Here is a 19,214-nt window from a genome sequence, read left to right on the forward strand (position 1 = left end):
TGGGTTTAGAAGACAAACTTCAGCACTCAGCAGATTGCAAGGCAGGTTCGGGGGGGGGAAACAGACAACAGAGGCGGGCTTCCATTTGTTAACTTTCCTTCTATGGCAAAGACTCTGCGCACGGTGCAGAAGTTCTAAAACCCCTTTGAAAAGCCCTGGGGAGGCCTATACAGATCAAGGATTCACTAGTCAGACACAGGGGGCTAACTCGTCTTCCCTGCACTATCTTCCCAACTGGGAACTCCTCTGGTGGTTGCATGAAGCTCCAGCTTAGGCTAAAATGGATTATACCACGTTTTAACTAGGGTTGCCAGGTCCCTCTTCGCCACCGGCGGGAGGTTTTGGGATGGAGCCTGAGGAGGGTGGAGTTTGCCAGGCTCATCCTAACAACTCCAGTGCTTCTGGATTGGCTGGACCCAGAATAAACACTAAGAGTCAGGGTTTTGCATGCACAAAAGTATCACAGTTGATTCTCTCCAGGATCAGAGGAGCATGCCTATTATTTTAGGTGCTGTGGAAGACAGGCAGGACAATGCTGCTGCAGCCGTCCTGCTTGTGGGCTTCCTAGAGGCACACTGTGTCAACAGACTGCTGGACTTGATGGACCTTGGTCCGATCCAGCTTGGTGTTTCTTATGTTCTTATGCCTTTCACCATTAGCCAGTAAAATTAAGGACTTGTTCTGCTGGTGAACTCAACCTCCAAGTCCGGATTTGGGTCTGATCACCCACGTCCCAGTAGGGTTGCCAAACTCCAGGTACTAGCTGGAAATCTCCTACTATTACAACTGCTCTCCAGCCGACCGAGATCAGTTCCCCTGGAGAAAATGGCTGCCTTGGCAATTGGATTCTATGGCATTGAAGTCCCTTTCCTTCCCAAACCCTGCCCTCCTCAGGCTCCATCTCAAAAAAACCCCGCCGGTGACAAAGAGGGACCTGGCAACCCTACGGCCATGACGCGCCTCCTATATGGGCCTCTGAGATGACTTTGTGAGAGCCCTTGAAATCAAAACACCAGCACCGTTGGGCTATCATCAACTCGACGAACAGTTACCATATGTTTACAAGGAAAATGAGTGAGGGATCTCCCCTCCCAATCATAATCAGATAGGCTGCCACTTGGATTTAAGTGTCTATTAGTTGATTTTAAGTGACAACAGAACGACTCCACAAGTACTTTTTGACATACACATTCATATCGCTGCTCTGATCGGGGCTATTAGAAACGAATACCAAATGAGCCGACGATAATGCCATCCCTAAAACATCACCGACTCCGTTGCAAGCAATCAGTGATTTATTCTCCCCTTGTCCTTTTCCTTGGCTGCTTTGGTCTTTTGTTCAGATCGGCAGATGAATATTTCTTTTAAAGCCCCTTAATGAGGGCATGTCAACGCAGGTCAACTTGGTCCGTGAACTTTCGATTGGCTTTTAAAATCAAGCATTAGTTAAGAAAAAGAAGAAGAGTTGGTTTTTATATGCTGACTTTGTCTACCTTTAGGGAGTCTCAAAGCAGCTTACGCTTGCCTTGCCTTCCCCTCCCCACAACAGAGACCTTGTGAGGTCGGTGGGGCTGAGAGAGTTCGGAAAGAACTGTGACTGGCCCAAGGTCACCCAGCAGGCTTCAAGTGGAGTAGGAAAACCAACCCAGTTCTTTAGATTAGAGACCACCGCTCACGTGTAGGAATGGGGAAACCAACCCAGCTCACCAGATTACAGTCTGCTGCTCCTGGGGAGAAGTGGGGGATCAAACCTGGTTCTCCAGATTAGAGTCCACCGCTCCTAACCACTACACCTCACTGGCTGTCGGAAGTAAATTCCTGATACGGAATCATTAAATGATCAGGTATAAAATTTAACACACACCCTCCTTGTTGAAGATCTACATGGCAATCCTAAGTGTGTTTAGTCAGACGTAAATCCCACTGAATGAAACAGGACTTACAGGGCAATTGGTCTCTGGTCTGTAGCCTCAGGACTACAAACGCCTAGATTGGAGCATTGTTGACTGCCTTACAACAGGGCTAGCTGCTGCCCCAGATGTTACCCAGTCAATGCCCATATGAATTGTTGCTGCGTTGTTGACTTAATTGTGCAGCAGTGGTTTATACAGACACTGGCAGTCCTTTCACATGCGAGGTGATGCTTAATTAAATCAAATTCTGCAGGCAGCAACAATGGGGTAATTTGCGGGCAGTATAATCAACTGAAAACGGCGACAATTTTTGCAAAGAACACATCCACTTGCATCAAGGGGAAGGTTTTTGATCGCTCCTTAAACAGAGCTACGGACTGGATAAATCAAGAGATCCAGGATGCGGTCATCCTAGGTTTGAGAACATTCCTGTACTGCGGATTCTGCTTAACAGCCCTACCGATTAAAAAAAAAATTCTTAAAAGAAGAAAAAGAATTAACTCTGCAGAGGGAAATTTATGACAATGATTTATGGGAGAAGTAATGGGAAACGTCAGTACAAGCTGGCGCAAGAGCTTATCGAAGGTAGTACAGGTTCCCCTTGTTAAAAAGGAATGTACCATCCAAAGGTTGCCCCTTACACCAAAAGGGGAGAATGTACTTCGATGCAAATTTTACCGTCAAGGGTGGGAGGACTTCAATAAGAACATAATAACATAAGGAAAGCCGTGCTGGATCAGACCCAGGCCCATCAAGTCCAGCAGTCTGTTCACACAGCAGCCAACCAGGTGCCTCTAGGAAGCCCCCAAACAACACAACTGCAACAGCAGCATCCTGCCTGTGTTCCACAGCACCTAATATATTCAGCATGCTTCTTTGATTCTGGAGAGAATAGGTATGCATCACGACTAGTATCCATTTTGACTAGTAGCCATGGATACCCATCTCCTCCATGAACATGTCCACTCCCCTCTTAAAGCCTTCCAAGTTGGCAGCCATCACCACATCCTGGGGCAGGGAGTTCCACCATTTAACTATGTGGTGCATGAAGAAATACTTCCTTTTATCTGTTTTGAATCTGTCACCCTCCAGCTTCAGCAGATGACCCCCACGTTCCAGTATTATGAGAGTGGAAGAAAAGCTTCTTCCCGTCCACTCTCTCCAAACCATGCATAATTTTATAGACCTCTATCATGTCTGCCCTTAGCCGCCTTCTTTCTAAGCTAAACAGCCCTAAGTGTTTTAACCGCTCCCCATAGGACAGTTGCTCTAGTCCCCTGATCATTTTGGTTGCTCTTTTCTGCACCTTCTCAAGCTCTGTAATATCCTTTTTTAGGTGTGGGGACCAGAACTGTACACAGTATTCCAAGTCTAGTCTCACCATAGATTTGTACAAGGGAAGTATGATATCAGCAGTCTTATAGCCATGGACCATTAATGTTAACAGTTCCATGTGAGGGGGTGTCTACATGCACATGTGTCTCACACATGCATGAGGGAAAGAAGTGAGTGCATGTATGTCGGCCTTTTTATCACGCTGTGAGTGGGCATCACAATTTTAATGGCATTTGTCTGGTTCAGGGGTCCCTGCACTTTTTGAGCTGGTGAGCACCTTTGGAATTTTGAGCGAGGGTACCGCTGCAAAATGGCTGCCGCAGGAGGCGGAGCCAATCATAAAATGGCTGCCTGACGCAACTAGACTGAAAGCTCACACCCGCACACCAGTTGAAGTCAGCTGTGTCTTGCTTTTGCAACATCTAAGGCCATGTGAAAGTCTCAAGAAAAGGGGGCCAAAGAGAGGGAAAGAACTAAGGCTGCCAACCTCCAGGTATTAGCTGGAGATCTTTTGCTGTTACAACTGATCTCCAGCCGATAGAGATCAGTTCCCCTGGAGAAAATGGCCGCTTTGGCAATAGGACTCTATGGCACTGAAGTCCCTCCCCTCTCCAAACCTCGCCCTCCTCAGGCTCCATCCCAAAAACCTCCCGCCAGTGGCAAAGAGGGACCTGGCAACCTTTAAAATGGAATTGCCAGGGCTTGAACCAGGAACTTCCTGCATGTAGAGCAGATGGTCTACCACCGAGCCACAACCCCTCTGTCTAGCAATGCTAGGCACTCACATGGCCCATCACTAATGATCATGCTATCCAGCCATACTTTTCATAGAAGACGACAACTGAAGCCAATGGGAAAGGGATGGGAATGCAGCGGAATGGAAATATTGCTATACTGAGCTCCTGCAGAGTAAATACCAGGGCCACCACAGTACTAGAGGACATCGACTTAACTGACACCAATTCATGCCAGAGTGGGTAATAGGAGCCCACTCAAAGTTTCCGTAGGATTCTGTGGTGTGTCTTGTAATGGTCACTATCAGCCAAGTAGGTTTCAATGCATTTGTATATGTGGTGGTTCAGTAGAAGATCTCCCCCATTGTGTCCTGGCCTTTCCTTTATACACTGAGCCCCGGAACAAGTTCTGGGCAAACATTCTTTCAGCATCACAATTATCATCTGACATTGACAGGTTAATCTGTTTGTTATTGGATATGGACCCTTATATTTCATGAAAAATGGCCAAGAAAATCAGGGCGGAGCAAATTACGAAAGGAGGCTAAGCTGGACAGAGCCGAATGGGCATATTTTAATTTCTTAATTTCCGTATTCTTTTAATGATTCTGGTTTTGTAAATTATGAAAGGTGGCAAAGCTGGACAGAGCCGAATGGGTGTATTTTAATTCCTTAATTTCCGTATTCTTTTAATGATTCTGGTTTTGTAAATATTAACTTGTTGTTATATTGTTTTAGATTGTAACGGCCTATGGCCCCGTGGCGCAGAGTGGTAAGCTGCAGTACTGCAGTCCAAGCTCTGCTCACGACCTGAGTTCGATCCCAGTGGAAGTCGGTTTCAGGTAGCCGGCTCAAGGTCGACTCAGCCTTCCATCCTTCCGAGGTTGGTAAAATGAGTACCCAGCTTGCTGGGGGTAAAGGGAAGATGACCGGGGAAGGCACTGGCAAACCACCCAGTGGACAAAGTCTGCCCAGTAAACGTCTGGATGTGACGTCCCCCCATGGGTCAGGAATGACCCGGTGCTTGCAGAGGGGACCTTTACCTTTTACCTTTATGGCCTTATACAACTTGACAGTCTGAACTCCAGCAATCCAAGTTGGTTTCTAGGATTTGGAGGGGAGGGGGCTAGAGTAAGAAATCTCACATGGACCCTGGGTATGCTTAAGCATTTTTTAAAAAGTGGATTCAAGCGCGCACACAACCCTTTTGTTAGAGGAAAGAACCGATCACAGAAACAGTAGGCTATCCACTGGGTTAGTGTCTGGTAATAGATCTCAAGGATCATAGCTCCTCTCCCCTTTTTCCCTCCCCACCCACTTCGCCAAAGCTTAGTGTACCCAAGTACATGATCTCCAGTCGTCTGAGCATATGGAAGAGAAGCGACTCATTTAATTTTTAAAACCAACCCTCATTTTCCTGTCCGGGAGGGATAAAAAGAAAAGGGGGAAAGGGAAAAAAACCTTCCAGCCAGAATCCCACCCAAAGCTTCCCAAGATAAGGCAATTTGAGCAGGGGAAAAAGCAGTTCTCCTCCATCACCTCCTGCTTCGCTTAGGACACAATCCAGTGGACGCCAGGCAAACACGAGTTCCTGCCAAAAGTTGCCAGCGGGTACATTGAAACCCAAAGATCACACCTCCAGAGCAGAATGCCAAGAGGCACGAGCCGTGGAAGACTGACAATTCTGTGGCTACTCCAAACTAACCCAAGGCTGTAAACAAACACCAGAAAAGCCAGGAGAAAACAGGCAGTGTTGAATACATCCATTACTCTTGGCATCAATACGGCCAGTCCGAAAGCTGGTTTCAGGATGTGCTTTTGCTCCACAAAACCTTCCCCACAACGTTTGCCATCAATCCTTTCCATAATATACTCACTACGAGATGAGCACAGAGTCACCCGCAATTTCCATTTACTCCATGCTAGAAAAGCCGCCCGTTACGTAACAAAACCCACCGAACAGCCTGTCGCAAGCCAATAATTAGCATCACTGAACTGCAGTTGGAGCGACACACCAGCCAATCCAGCTTTTCTGCTTGGGATCACAGCTCCCAGCTTGAGAGATCCTCCCTTCAGTATACATTTCCAACTGCGGGAATATCCTTGCCAACCCGGAAACCATGCCCACGGGAATCGCAGAAGAGGGTGAGAAAATAAGTACCTTTCATCCCAAACTTTGACCGTCGGCCGTACTTGTTGATCATGATGAAGAGGACCACCAGGAGGACACACGCAAAGGCCGCGAGTCCGACAGCTATGGACACCTGCAAAGGAGACCCTGAATGTTAGAGGCTCAGAGGGTGTCATTGCCTATCAAAAACAGAGCGGCTGCATTTCTGCTTTTGACAGTCAAAGAAGAAGAGTTGGTTTTTATATGCCGATTTTCTCTAACTTTTAAGGAGAATCAAACCGTCTTACAATCTCCTTCCCTTCTTCTTCCCCCAATAGACACCTTGTGAGGTAGGTGGAGCTAAGAGAGCTCGGAGAGAACTGTGACTGGCCCAAGGTAACCCAGATGGCTTCATGTGTAGCAGTGGGGAAACTCACCTGATTCATCAGGTTAGAGTCCGCCGCTCATGTGGAGGAATGGGGAATCACACCCAGTTCACCAGATTACAGTCTGTAACTCATGTGGAGGAGTGGAGAATCAAACTAGGGGTGTCGATTCGGTTCATCCAGAACCGAAAAACAGCCAAATTTCCCCTGATTCGGCGGTTTTTAGTTCGGATGGAACCGAACTCAAAAAAGGCGGGTAAACGGGGAGCCGAATTCTGCGAGTTTGGGGTGTTCGGTGAATAAATTTGGCAAATTTCGGGTTCGGCACAGCAGCATAACCATCAGTTAGTAAGCAGCATTCTCCTGCGGCCAATCGGTGGCCAAGCTGGGTCTTCTTCCCCACCCTTAATGTGCATCTCTGACAATGGGGGTTTGCAATTAGCAGAGCTTGCCGCCCATGCCCAAAGCTCCCAGCCCCGACAAACAGCTGAGCTGTGGGGAGCAAGGGCGGGGCAGGTGCGAAGAAGATGGAATAGAAGACATTCACAGTAAGACCCATTTTGGGGCTTTTCTCTATAATTTTTCTTGTGTGGGTGTGTGTGGGGGAAGCAGAGTCTGTGTGTATGTGGGGAGGGAGCAGTTTCTGTGGGTGGGGGGGAAGCCAAAGGGGGCTTTCGCCTGTTCTGCAGGGGGGGGGTGCCCCCTGAGTCTCTCTTTCCCTGGTTTGAGGGGGGGCTTCAGTTGTGTGTCCTCAGGTTTTCCCTCATTCATAAGATCGGTTAGGTCTATTTTGATGCTTGCTCAAAACTGGTTTTCAAATTGTGACTTAAAGAATGCATTTGTCTGGTCCTGAGTCCGATGCAAAAGGGGAAATTCCACCCCCTCCTGCTCCTTATGCATAGCTAGCTGCCTCTGTCCCTTTCCATGGTTTGCAAACTGCCAGGTGTCAGGTGTTGCTTTGCATGGTTGCAAATGTGTTGCTTTGCATGGTTGCAAACATGTTGCTTTGCATGGTTTGTATGGTTGCAAATGTGTTGCTTTGCATGGTTTGCATGGCTGCAAATGTGTTGCTTTGCATGGTTTGCATGGTTGCAAATGTGTTGCTTTGCATGGTTTGCAAACTTCTTCGCACCTGCCCCGCCCTTGCTCCCCGCAGCTCAGCTGTTTGTCGGGGCTGGGAGCTTTGGGCATGGGCGGCAAGATCTGCTAATTGCAAACCCCCATTGTCAGAGATGCACATTAAAGAGGGGGGACCCCTTTTGGGGCCCAGATCTCTGCCCCCCCCCGACCCAATCTTTACAAAACTTGGGGGTTCTTGCAAGAAGGGTCCCCTCAAGCTACGTTGAAAGTTTGGGACCTCTACCCCCAAAAATGCCCCCTCGGAGCCGCGGAAAGGCGCGATTGTGTTTTTAATGGCTTTATTTGGCCGAATTTTTCCCTGAACTCCGGATCTCATGCTGAATTGCACGGACCTGAAGCAGGGGAGTTCGGACTTCAGCATTTCCCAAATAAAAACGGGCCGAATTTTGCCGAATCTGAATTTTACCAATTTTTTTTTCAACAGCCCTAAATCAAACCCAGTTCACCAGATTAGAGTCTGTAGCTCATGTGGAGGAGTGGGGAATCAAACCCGGCTCTCCAGATTAGAGTCTGTAGCTCATGTGGAGGAGTGGGGAATCAAACCCGGCTCTCCAGATTAGAGTCCGCCGCTCATGTGGAGGAGCGGGGAATCAAACCCGGCTCTCCAGATTAGAGTCCGCCGCTCATGTGGAGGAGCGGGGAATCAAACCCGGCTCTCCAGATTAGAGTCCGCTGCTCATGTGGAGGAGTGGGGAATCAAACCCGGTTCTCCAGATTAGAGTCCACTGCTGTTGACCACTATACCACCCTGGTCAGTTGCAATATCAACACAACTGTGTTTAACACTACTAAAACCAATCTGGATCGTGCAAGCAGGCATAGCACAGAGGCCAAGAGGGTTCGATTCCCTGCTCCGCCACATGAAGATAGTTGGGTGACCTTGGGCTAGTCAGAATTCTCTCTGAACTCTCTCAGACCCATAAACCTCACAAGTTGTCTATTGCGGGGAGGGGAAGGGAAGGCACTTGTAAGCCGCTTTGAGATTCCTTTAGGTAGAGAAAAGTGGGGTATAAAAACCAACTCTTCTTCTTCTTCTGATCTTGTATCGACACAGTCCCTTTCCCACAAGGGAGACTTCTGACACTTAACGTGTCCTTACACACACCCCACCACACTGTAGTGAAAAAGAAACTGTCTAGGCAGATTTAATAAAAACTCAACATGTATAAATAAAAGCATGAGGATAATCCAAGGCAAGACGCGGCACGAGCCTGCGAGGAACAAAACGTCCCTTTGTTTTGACGTGGAAACGCATTTTCACTTTTCAAGGGGGGGGAAAGGGGCTTTCACAAGCTAAGCGGGTTGCGCAGAGCCGAACGAATCGTCTCCCAGATGCAGGCGGAAGAAACCCCTGAGAGAAAGCTGTCTTGAACACCAAAAACAGCCAGGAATAAATATTCTGTCAATATATGCAGAAGGGAGCCGCTGGTGCCTCTAGCAAAGCTTTCTGTTTGGAATCAGACTGACTGCTCTCCCCTCCCTTCCCCCCTCACCGCCCGCCTTTTGCCTCATCTGGCCCTTTCCCCCCCTCCTCAAGGGTTTTCGTGCAGTCAAACTTGCCGTTCCAAAAGTCACATCTCAGCTCTCGAATGACCTGTTTGTAGGGTTGCCAACTTCCAGGTACTAGCTGAAGATCTCCCACTATTACCACTGATCTCCAGCCGATGGAGATCAGTTCAGCTGGAGAAAATGGCCGCTTTGGCCATTGGACTCTATGGCATTGAAGTCCCTACCCGCTAGAATTGCCAACCTGCAGGTACTAGCTGGAGATCTCCTGCTATTACAACTGATTGCCAGTCGATAGAGATCAGTTCACCTGGAGAAAATGGCCGCTTTGGCCATTGGACTCTATGGCATTGAAGTCCCTCCCCAAACCACGCCCTCCTCAGGCTCTGCCCCAAAATCCTCCCATTGGTAGCGAAGGGGGACCTGGCAACCCTACTCCTCCCCCAAACCCCACCATCCTCAGGCTCCGCCCCAAAAACCTCCCGCCGGTAGCGAAGAGGGACCTGGCAATCCTAGCTGTTGGGACCTTTCCAACCATCAAGAAGAAGAAGAAGAGTTGGTTCTTATATGCCAACTTTCTCTACCACTTAAGGGAGAATCAAACTGCTTACAATCTCCATCCCTTCCCCTACCCACAACAGACACCCTGTGAGGTAGGTGGGACTGAGAGAGCTCTAAGAGAACTGTGACTGGACCAAGGCCACCCAGCTGGTTTCATGTGGAGGAGTGGGGGAACCCACCCGGTTCACCAGATCAGAGTCCGCCACTCCAGACCTCTATTCTTAACCACTACACCACACTGGCTCAAGTAGTATCAAACGTGGGAACTGCTATATGTTGTACATTCAACGAGGAGCAGAAACCATCCTTGTTTCCCTGTGCAGAATGCAGCCGTGGAAAGAAGTTGCAGTTGCATTATGGCCAGGGTTGGCAGCTCTGGGTTGGGAATTACCAGGAGATATTGGGGGTGGAGCCTGAGGAGGGCGGGGTTTGGGGGAAGGGAAGGACTTCAATGGGGTATGCCATAAAGTCCACCTTCCAAAGTGGCCATTTTCTCCAGGGAAACTGATCTCTATTGCCTGGAGATCAGTTTGAATAACAGGAGCTTGCCAGCCACCACCTGGGGGCTGGCAACCTTACTTATGGCAACCCAGTAGGTATTCCAAAGCAAGAGATATACAGAGGTGGTTTGCTAGGGTTGCCAACCTCCAGGTACTAGCTGTTGATCTCCTGCTATTACAACTGGTCTCCAGCCAACAGAGCTCAGTTCACCTGGAGAAAATGGCCGCTTTGGCCATTGGACTCAATGGCATTGAAGTCCCTCCCCTCCCCAAACCCCATCCTCTTCAGGCTCTGCCCCAAAAACCTCCTGCTGGTGGTGAAGAGGGACCTGGCAACCCTATGGTTTCCCATTGCCTGCCTCTGAATAGCAACCCTTGACTTCCTTGGTGGTCTCCCAACTGACCAGGGTGGACCCTGCTTAGCTTCTGAGATTTAATGAGATTGGGCTAGCCTAGGCCACCCAGCTCAGGGCCTGAAGAATGTACCAGAATGATATAATCTTAACTGTTTAGGTATTTTTATCCCCGGGGTTTCCCCCAATGGAGATTAAGGTTGCCAGATCCGGGTTGGGAAATACCTGGAGGTTTTCGGGGTGGAGCCTGAGGAGGACGCGGTTTGGGGAGGGGAGGGACTTCAGTGCCATAGAGTCCAATTGCCAAAGCGGCCGTTTTTCTCCAGGGGAATTGATCTCTATCAGCTGGAGATCATTTGTAATAGCAGGAGAACTCCAGTTAGTACCTAGAGGTTGGCAACTCTAGAAAGTTGCTTACAAAAAAAGAAACAAAAAACCCCTCAATATGATACACCAGATTGTATTGTGGGTTATTCTCGAGCATGTGCATGAGGGTGCTCATGCCCAAACTCAGAGTTTTTTGAGGCCTGCGTAGTCTAAATTAGGTACAATGTCTTATTTATCATTTGAACCCCACAGCAGTGCAAAGGCACATGTGATAAAACATTGTTCTTCTGGGCTCCCAGAAACAAACCCCACAATTAATGCCCAGCGGCCTGGGCACTGTACCCACCACCCAACCCACGGTTCTTACCCCAAAGGTGTCTTCCTCTGGCTTATGCGTCACTGTGATCAGCGGCGTAGGGCTCGGACTATATTCAACTGAAAGCAAAAGAGCAAAGAGGAGAAGTCCATCATATATTCCAGGGGGAAAAACATCAAGGCATCCTAAACCAAACCCTTTTACAAGTGGCTAAAACTGCTGACTGAACTCCAACCTCCACTATTAGGGTTGCCGGCTCTGGGTTGGGAAATACCTGGAGATTTTGGGGCGGAGTCTGGGGAAGGCGGGGTTTGGAGAGGGGAGGGACTTCAATGCCATAGAGTCCAATGTAGGGTTGCCAATCTCCAGGTACTGGCTAATCTCCTGTTAAGGAAAAATATCCCAACAACCAGCCACTTCCAATTCTTTTGTTATGTTTATATTTTTCCCATGCTTAGTATCTCTTTAAATACCAGTTCACAAAGTTTTCATAACACGATTTACTATACTAAACCACCATAGACAAGATAGATGAATTGTCCACAATGTCCTGCAATCCAAGTCCTCAAACAGAAATTACAGATGTCTTGCTGCACAGTGTCGTCTTGCAATATGTCAGCTGGCAAACTGACCAATAGGATTCCTCTTTTGCAAAGCCGTTTAACAATCCATACTCAGTATCCACCGTAGTGAATATATGCAGGCTGTTACAACTGATCTCCAGCCGATAGAGATCAGTTCACCTGGAGAAAATGGCTGCTTTGGCAATTGGACTTTATGGCATTGAAGTCCCGCCCCTCCCCAAAACCCGCCCTCCTCAAGCTCCGCCCCAAAAACCTCCTGCGGTTAGTGAAGAGGGACCTGGCAACCCTAGTCCAATGGCCACAGTGGCCATTTTCTCCAGGGGAACTGATCTCTATCAGCTGGAGACAGTATTAATAGCTGGACATCTCCAGCTGCCACCTGGAGGTTGGCAACCCTATCCACTATGAATTTGTCTAATCCTTTTTTGGGGGAACATGTTTAAACTGGTGACAACATCAGGTGGCTGTGAGTTCCACAAGCTAAGAGTGTATTTTATATGTTTATATATATACACACACACCACATTCTCATGTGTGTGCCAGCATGGTGTAGTGGTTAAGAACGGTGGTTTGGAGGGGTGGACTCTAATCTAGAGAACCTGGTTTGATTCCCTGCTCCTCCACATGAGCGGCGGAGGCTAATCTGGTGAACCGGGTTGGTTTCCCCACTCCTCCACATGAAGCCTGCAGGGTGACCTCGGGCTAGTCACACTCTCTCAGCCTCACCTATCTCACAGGGTGTCTGTTGTGGGGAGGAGAGGGGAAGGGAAGGTGATTGTAAGCCGGTTTAATTCTTCCTTTAGTGGTAGAGAAAGTTGGCATATAAAAAACCAATTCTTCTTCATCTTCTACATGTTTTTTAAGAGAAAAATCCTAAGCATGCTTACTCGGAATCCTACTCATGTTTATGTCGTGTCTATTTGATGGTATGGATTCTTTAACAACACTCCTTGTCTTCCCACGCCCAAGTGCATCCTTATGCCCCCACCAACTGAACACTTATTGTAAAGGATCTACTGAACATTTATTGTAAAGGGATTAAGCAACCCGGAGAACTGGATCAGACAAAGAGGCAAGGAGCCACTTACATGTGATGATGCTGTCTGAAACGCCTGCAAGAAATACAAAGGGGAAAAAAATATGAATAAGAACATAAGAACATAAGAAAGGCCCTGCTGGATCAGACCAAAGCCCATCAAGTCCCGCGGTCTGTTCACACAGTGGCCAACCAGGTGCCTCTAGGAAGCCCCAAAACAAGACGACTGCAGCAGCACCATCCTGCCTGTGTTCCACCACACCCAAAATAATAGGCATGCTCCTCTGATACTAGAGAGAATAGGTATGCAGCATGACCAGTATCCATTCTAACTAATAACCATGAATACCCCTCTCCACCATGAACATGTCCACTCCCCTCTTAAAGCCCTCCAAGCTGGCAGCCATCACCACATCCTGGGGCAGGGAGTTCCACAATTTAACTATGCATTGTGTGAAAAAATATTTCCTTTAAGATTTCTGGTGTGATTGAAGGACGGAAACACCCACCTTGAACTCACCCTTCATTGAACAACCGCCCCCACCCATTTTTCAAGGTTCTTCCTAACCTACAACGTGATCCTTGAGATGGATACAGACACAAGCAGGAAAGCATCAAACAAAGCAGTATTGAGCAGCGGGAGGAGTGCTGGATTTGGAAGTTGGATACTATGTAATCCCTGCATCACGGCAACCATTTGCATCTGGACAAGCCAGCTGCTATAATGAAACCATGGTGCAATATCTAATGATGCAGACCTAGATTGGAGAGTTCTGGATTCATATCCCTACTCCGTCCCGGAATTCACCGGGCAATCTTGTGCAAAGAATTCTCTCTCAGTGTCAGCTACTAGCTGAGCATAAGAACATAAGAACACCTGTGCTGGATCAGACCCAGGCCCATCAAGTCCAGCCATCTGTTCAAACAATGGCCAACTAGGTGCCTCTAGGAAGCCCCCAAACAAGATGACTGCAGCAGCATTCTCCTGCCTGTGTCCCACAGCACCTAATATAATCGGCATGCTCCTCTGATCCTGGAGAGAATAGGTATGCATTATGACTAGTATCCATTTTTACTAATAGCCATGGATAGCCCTCTCCTCCATGAACATGTCCACTCCCCTCTTAAAGCCTTAGAACATAAGAAATGCCCTGCTGGATCAGACCAAGGCCCATCAAGTCCAGCAGTCTGTTCACACAGTGGCCAACCAGGTGCCTCTAGGAAGCCCACAAACGAGACGACTGCAGCAGCATTTATCCTGCCTGGATACCACAGCACCCAATATAATAGGCAAGCTTATAAGAACATAAGAAAAGCCCTGCTGGATCAGACTACGGTCCATCAAGTCCAGCAGTCTGTTCACCCAGTGGCCAACCAGGTGCCTCTACGAAGCCCACAAACAAGACGACTGCAGCAGCATTCTCCTGCCTGTGTTCCACAACACCTAATATAATAGGCCTGCTCCTCGGATACTGGAGAGAATATGTATGCATCATGACTAGTATCCATTTTTACTAGTAGCCATGGATAGCCCTCTCCTCCATGGACATGTCCACTTCCCTCTTAAAGCCTTAGAACATAAGAAAAGCCCTGCTGGATCAGACCCAGGCCCATCAAGTCCAACAGTCTGTTCACACAGCGGCCAACCAGGGGCCTCTAGGAAGCCCACAAGCAAGACAACTGCAGCAGCACCATCCTGCCTAGGTTCCACAGCACCTAATATATTCAGCATGCTCCTCTGATCCTGGAGAGAATAGGTATACATCATGACTAGTATCTATATGCCAATAAAGACTTGTGTTGTGTTGTGTTGTGTTGACTAGTATCCATTTTTATGGATAAGCATCATTTTATAGGTATGCATCATGACTAGTATCCATTCACCAGCAGAACTGGTGAATGCGTTTTTCAAGATTAGAACTGATTTTTACTTAATTCCATTTGACCCTGTTGTTTTATTTATGGCCTCTTCAACCTGTGGGAGTTTTAAAAAAACCTTCTACATTAAATATCTGCATCTGAGGATGCAGACCTTTGTCCACAAAAGCTTACGCTGGAATAAAGGTGTGCAAGTCTCGGTGAATAACCTTTGTAATCTTTTTCTTCAATCTTTCTGCAATTATAGACGCAAATAATGTGTAAAGGTGAGTAAGTCTTGAAGGCACCACAAGACTCTGATTTGTTTTTTGCCGCAGTGGAAACACAGCAACCCCTCTGGAACCTCTACTTCAAAGTGTTGTAAGAATAAGGGACCAGGATTAAGAGACATGATTGAAATATACTAGATAGATAATTTAAATAAGGCGGCAGAAAAGAGCAAGAGTCCAGTAGCACCTTAAAGACTAACAAAAAATTCTGGCAGCGTGTGAGCTTTCGGGAGCCACAGCTCCCTTCTTCAGATCACGAAAGCTCACACCCTGCCAGAAATTTTTGTTAGTCTTTAAGGTGCTACTGGACTCATGTTCTTTTCTACTGCCATTGGAGTGATCGATCTCCATGGAAGGTGCCATATTTAGCCATACAGAAAGGAAATTCATCAACCTTGTAAAGAAACTTGCACAGGTACATACAGACATCAACTTTCTCACAAAATGAAGACTTGCTATTGACATTTACATCGCCCTTGTGTGTCTAATTCACTCTTCTCTACTTAAGGACAGATGGACTCACATTCTAGCTGCACCAGAAGAAGGGAGCTGTGGCTCATGAAGGCATTTTGTCAGTCTTTAAGGTGATACTGGACTCTTGCTCTTTTCTACTGCTATTGACAGACTAACACGGCTACCCATCGTGATAAATAAGGCAGACAGACAGATGCACACATTGGAACGATTCATAATTTCCATGTAGGTGTGTGTGCATTTGGCCGTCAAGTTGCAACTGACTTATGGTGACCCGGTAGGGTTTTCAAGGCAAAAGACGTGCAGAGGTGGTTTGCCATCGCCTGCCTCCACGTCACACCCCTGGGATTCCTTGAAGGCCTCCCATCCAAATACGTGCCAGGGTCAAGGCTGAGAGTATGGGACGGGCCCAAGGTCACCCAACAAGTTTCCATGGCGCTAGTGGGGATTTGAACCTGGGCTTCCCAGATCCTACTCATTCCACTCTATGCTTTAATGCCTCACAGTGACACTCAGCTTACAGGTGTCCCGGAAAAGAACGTCAAGCTTTCCGTTTTACCCATCAGCTTAGCCAGCTAAATCTGAGACGAGGGAGACTCGACACAGCTTTTGAGGCAAGAAGATGCCGGGAACAATTTAGCTCTGTTCCAAAGGGGGGGGTAAAGTGTAGTACAGTACAGCCCCCAGGGAGGGCTGCAAGCAGAGCTTGCAAGGAACCGAAGACTCTGACAAAGAAGGATTTGGTTTTGCTGAGCCACTGCTTGCGAGATCAGCGCTTTCTGACCCCAATTTAGGTCACATCAAAGCTGACCTTGGAGGAATGGATTTTCCCCCTTTTCTTCTTCTTCTTTTTGTTGCAAAATGTAAGCTTGCCTTTAGAACCCCGATCAGAAACTCATTGTAAGAAGGGGCGGTGGGCCCAGCGTCTCAAACCTACTAAAGAAATCAGCCCAAAAGCAAGTTTGATCACCAGCCAGGTGTAGTGGTTAAGAGCAGTGGTTTGGAGCGATGGACTCTGATCTGGAGAACCGGGTTTGATTCCCCACTCCTCCACATGAGCGGTGGAGGCTGATCTGGTGTTTTGATTTGTTTCCCCGCTCCTCCACATGGAGCCAGCTGGGTGACCTTGGGCTAGTCACAGCTCTCTTAGAGCTCTCTCAGCCCCACCTACCTCACAGGGTGTCTGTTGTGGGGAGGGGGTGGGAAGGTGATTGTAAGCCGGTTTGATTCTTCCTTCAGTGGAGGAGAAAGTCGGCATAAAGAAACCAACTCCTCTTCTTCTTCTTCATCACTACAGTGGCCATTTCTGTTTGGGGTGCCGAGATAAAACTAAGGGTGAGGGGATTTGAAGAACCTTTTGGACCTCCCTCATACAAAATTTAGGATCTCTCTCTTGCAGTGCCTCAAACACCTTCACATTACGCTATCCCCTTACTTCAATTTCACAATTATTCACCCCTTCTCATTTGAGTTCTTCAAGGAAAGACTGTCCGCGCCAAACTACACTTTACACAGTCCTTTTCCGGAAGCAAAAAATACAACTATAATTACTGTTATAAGCATTTTTATCCAGTGTATTTCTATGATGCATTTTATAACATGGTTCAAGTTAAATACTGTGTGTATCAAGTGAAGAAAGCTGATAGGAAGAAAACAGATTCCTTTGAAATGTGGTGTTGGAGGAGAGGGTTACGGATACTGTGGACTGCCAAAACAACAAATCAGTGGGTTATAGATCAAATCAAGCCTGAACTGACCCTAGAAGCTAAAATGACTAAACTGAGGCTATCGTATTTTGGTCACATTATGAGAAGGCAAGAGTCATTAGAAAAGACAGTTATACTAGGAAAAGTTGAGGGCATCAGGAAATAGAGGAAGACCCAACAAGAGATGGGTTGACTCAATAAAGGAAGCCACAGCCCTCAGTTTGCAAGATCTGAGCAAGGTTGTCAAAGATAGGACATTTTGGAGGACTTTCATTCATAGGGTTGCCATGAGTCAGAAGCGACTTGATAGCACTTAACACACACACATAGAGTACCTTATGATTTACATTTAAAATGTTAGGATATTCACTGTTCAGTGCATATCGTTACTATATGATCATTGTTGTATTATACATCTCTTATGATTGCTATGATTTCTCTTTTAATGAGCATTACTCATAACAATATTGGTTGTTATATTCTTTTTGTTCTGATGTAATGGACACAATTGTAACTGTAGTCCTGACACAGCCTTTATTTTTTCTTTTCTTTTCTATTAAGTGCTTATATTCTGGTTTTGAGTATTTGTAAAAAAGATACAAACTTTCAAAAAAGGGACCTAAATGGATCCAAATTTGCATCCTTTTCTGATACCCTGTAATGCACCCCTTTGTTTCGAGGATGCGCTGTGTTCTGTTGACGACTCAGCATCAACAACGGTGTTGCGTTCTGTTGGTAGAAGAGGTACGTGCCCAGTAAACGGAAACATGCGCCGCAAAAGCGCAACAGCAGGGCACCACGCGTTGCGGTAAATACATATGAATCACACGAACGGAAGGAGGATTTTCGGGACGCCATCGAGCATTAGCTTATCCCTACAGCACAAAAGGATGACGTCTTAAGCCCTGATCCGCATAGGGCTTACCTGTGCGCTAAACGCTATCTAATCCCCACTAAAATGTACGAGGTTACTTGCTAGTTCAGTTAAACGCCTCTCTCCTTCAACAGACGGCCAGAAGGGAAGGGAGTTACATGTGCAGTTCCCCAATCATTGAAACAAGAGAAGGATAAATGTGCAATCTACTTTGAAGTGGCTGGGGGAGGAAGCGGGGAGGGGGGAATAAAAAATAAAAAGAAGTTGTGGCAGTGATTACGACAGAAACAAGAGTGTTGTGCTTTTCCTGGTTTCAGAAGAGCCCTTTTCAGATGTTCGAGTTTGGTGTGCCAACCCCACAGAAGAAGAGTCGGTTTTTATATGCCGATTTTCTCTACCATTTAAGGACAGCCTTACAATCTCCTTCCCTTCCTCTCCCCACAACAGGCACCTTGCGAGTTAGGTGAGGCTGAGAGAGTTCGATGAGAGCTGTGACTAGCCCAAGGTCACCCAGCTGGCTTCATATGGAAAAGTGGGGAAACCAACCCAGTTCACCAGATTAGAATCCGCTGCTCATGTGGAGGAGTGGGGAATCACACCCGGTTCTCCAGATCAGAGTTCACCATTCCAAACCACTACACCACACTGGGAGTGTGACCTACCCATGTTCTTCTCTACACATGTGGTTGAGAAAATACACACATATTTTCCAGCTTTGGTACACACAAACAGAAACCTGTTTTTGAGGGTACGCGATCACATATACCGAAGCTGGACATGTATGGAAAAGTACACTTCTCGCCCTATTCATACAAAATGGTGACCACATGTACTGGAAGGACCATGCAGAGCACACATGTTCCTGTTATGGTGTGCCAAATCGAACTTCTGAAAAGGGCCAAGGACTCATTCAGAAAGCCGGTGCGGTGGCGAGGTTAGGGTGCTGGACCCGGGTCTACCAGGTCCTAGTCCGACATTCTAACCACCACACCATACCATGGAAGGAGAGCGCAAGAGAAAGAAGTGTGTATAGTGTCCAGAACATGCAAAGTGATGGCATCGCTTTACTCTGCTCTGGTTAGACCTCACCTAGAGTATTGTGTTCAGTTTGGGGCACCACAATTTAAGAAGGATGCAGACAAGCTGGAACATGTCCAGAGGAGGGCAACAAAGATGGTGAGGGGTCTGGAGACCAAGTCCTATGAGGAAAGG

The 19,214-nt window shown here is 47.3% G+C and overlaps 1 protein-coding gene across 1 annotated transcript in view; it reads right to left on the reverse strand.

Moving 5' to 3' along the window:
• The window catches only part of NTRK3 (neurotrophic receptor tyrosine kinase 3), a 363,948-nt gene that overhangs the window by 199,439 nt on the left and 145,295 nt on the right, over positions 1–19,214 (reverse strand). The window contains exons 9-10 of the mRNA XM_056866098.1: positions 11,233–11,300; positions 6,144–6,246 (exon numbers count right to left, since the gene is read on the reverse strand). Of these exons, the coding sequence (XP_056722076.1) occupies positions 6,144–6,246; positions 11,233–11,300 (171 nt within the window). The remainder of the gene's footprint in view (positions 1–6,143; positions 6,247–11,232; positions 11,301–19,214) is intronic.

The sequence above is a fragment of the Euleptes europaea genome, chromosome 20 (genome assembly GCF_029931775.1).
Source record: "Euleptes europaea isolate rEulEur1 chromosome 20, rEulEur1.hap1, whole genome shotgun sequence".
NCBI classification, from domain to species: domain Eukaryota; kingdom Metazoa; phylum Chordata; class Lepidosauria; order Squamata; family Sphaerodactylidae; genus Euleptes; species Euleptes europaea.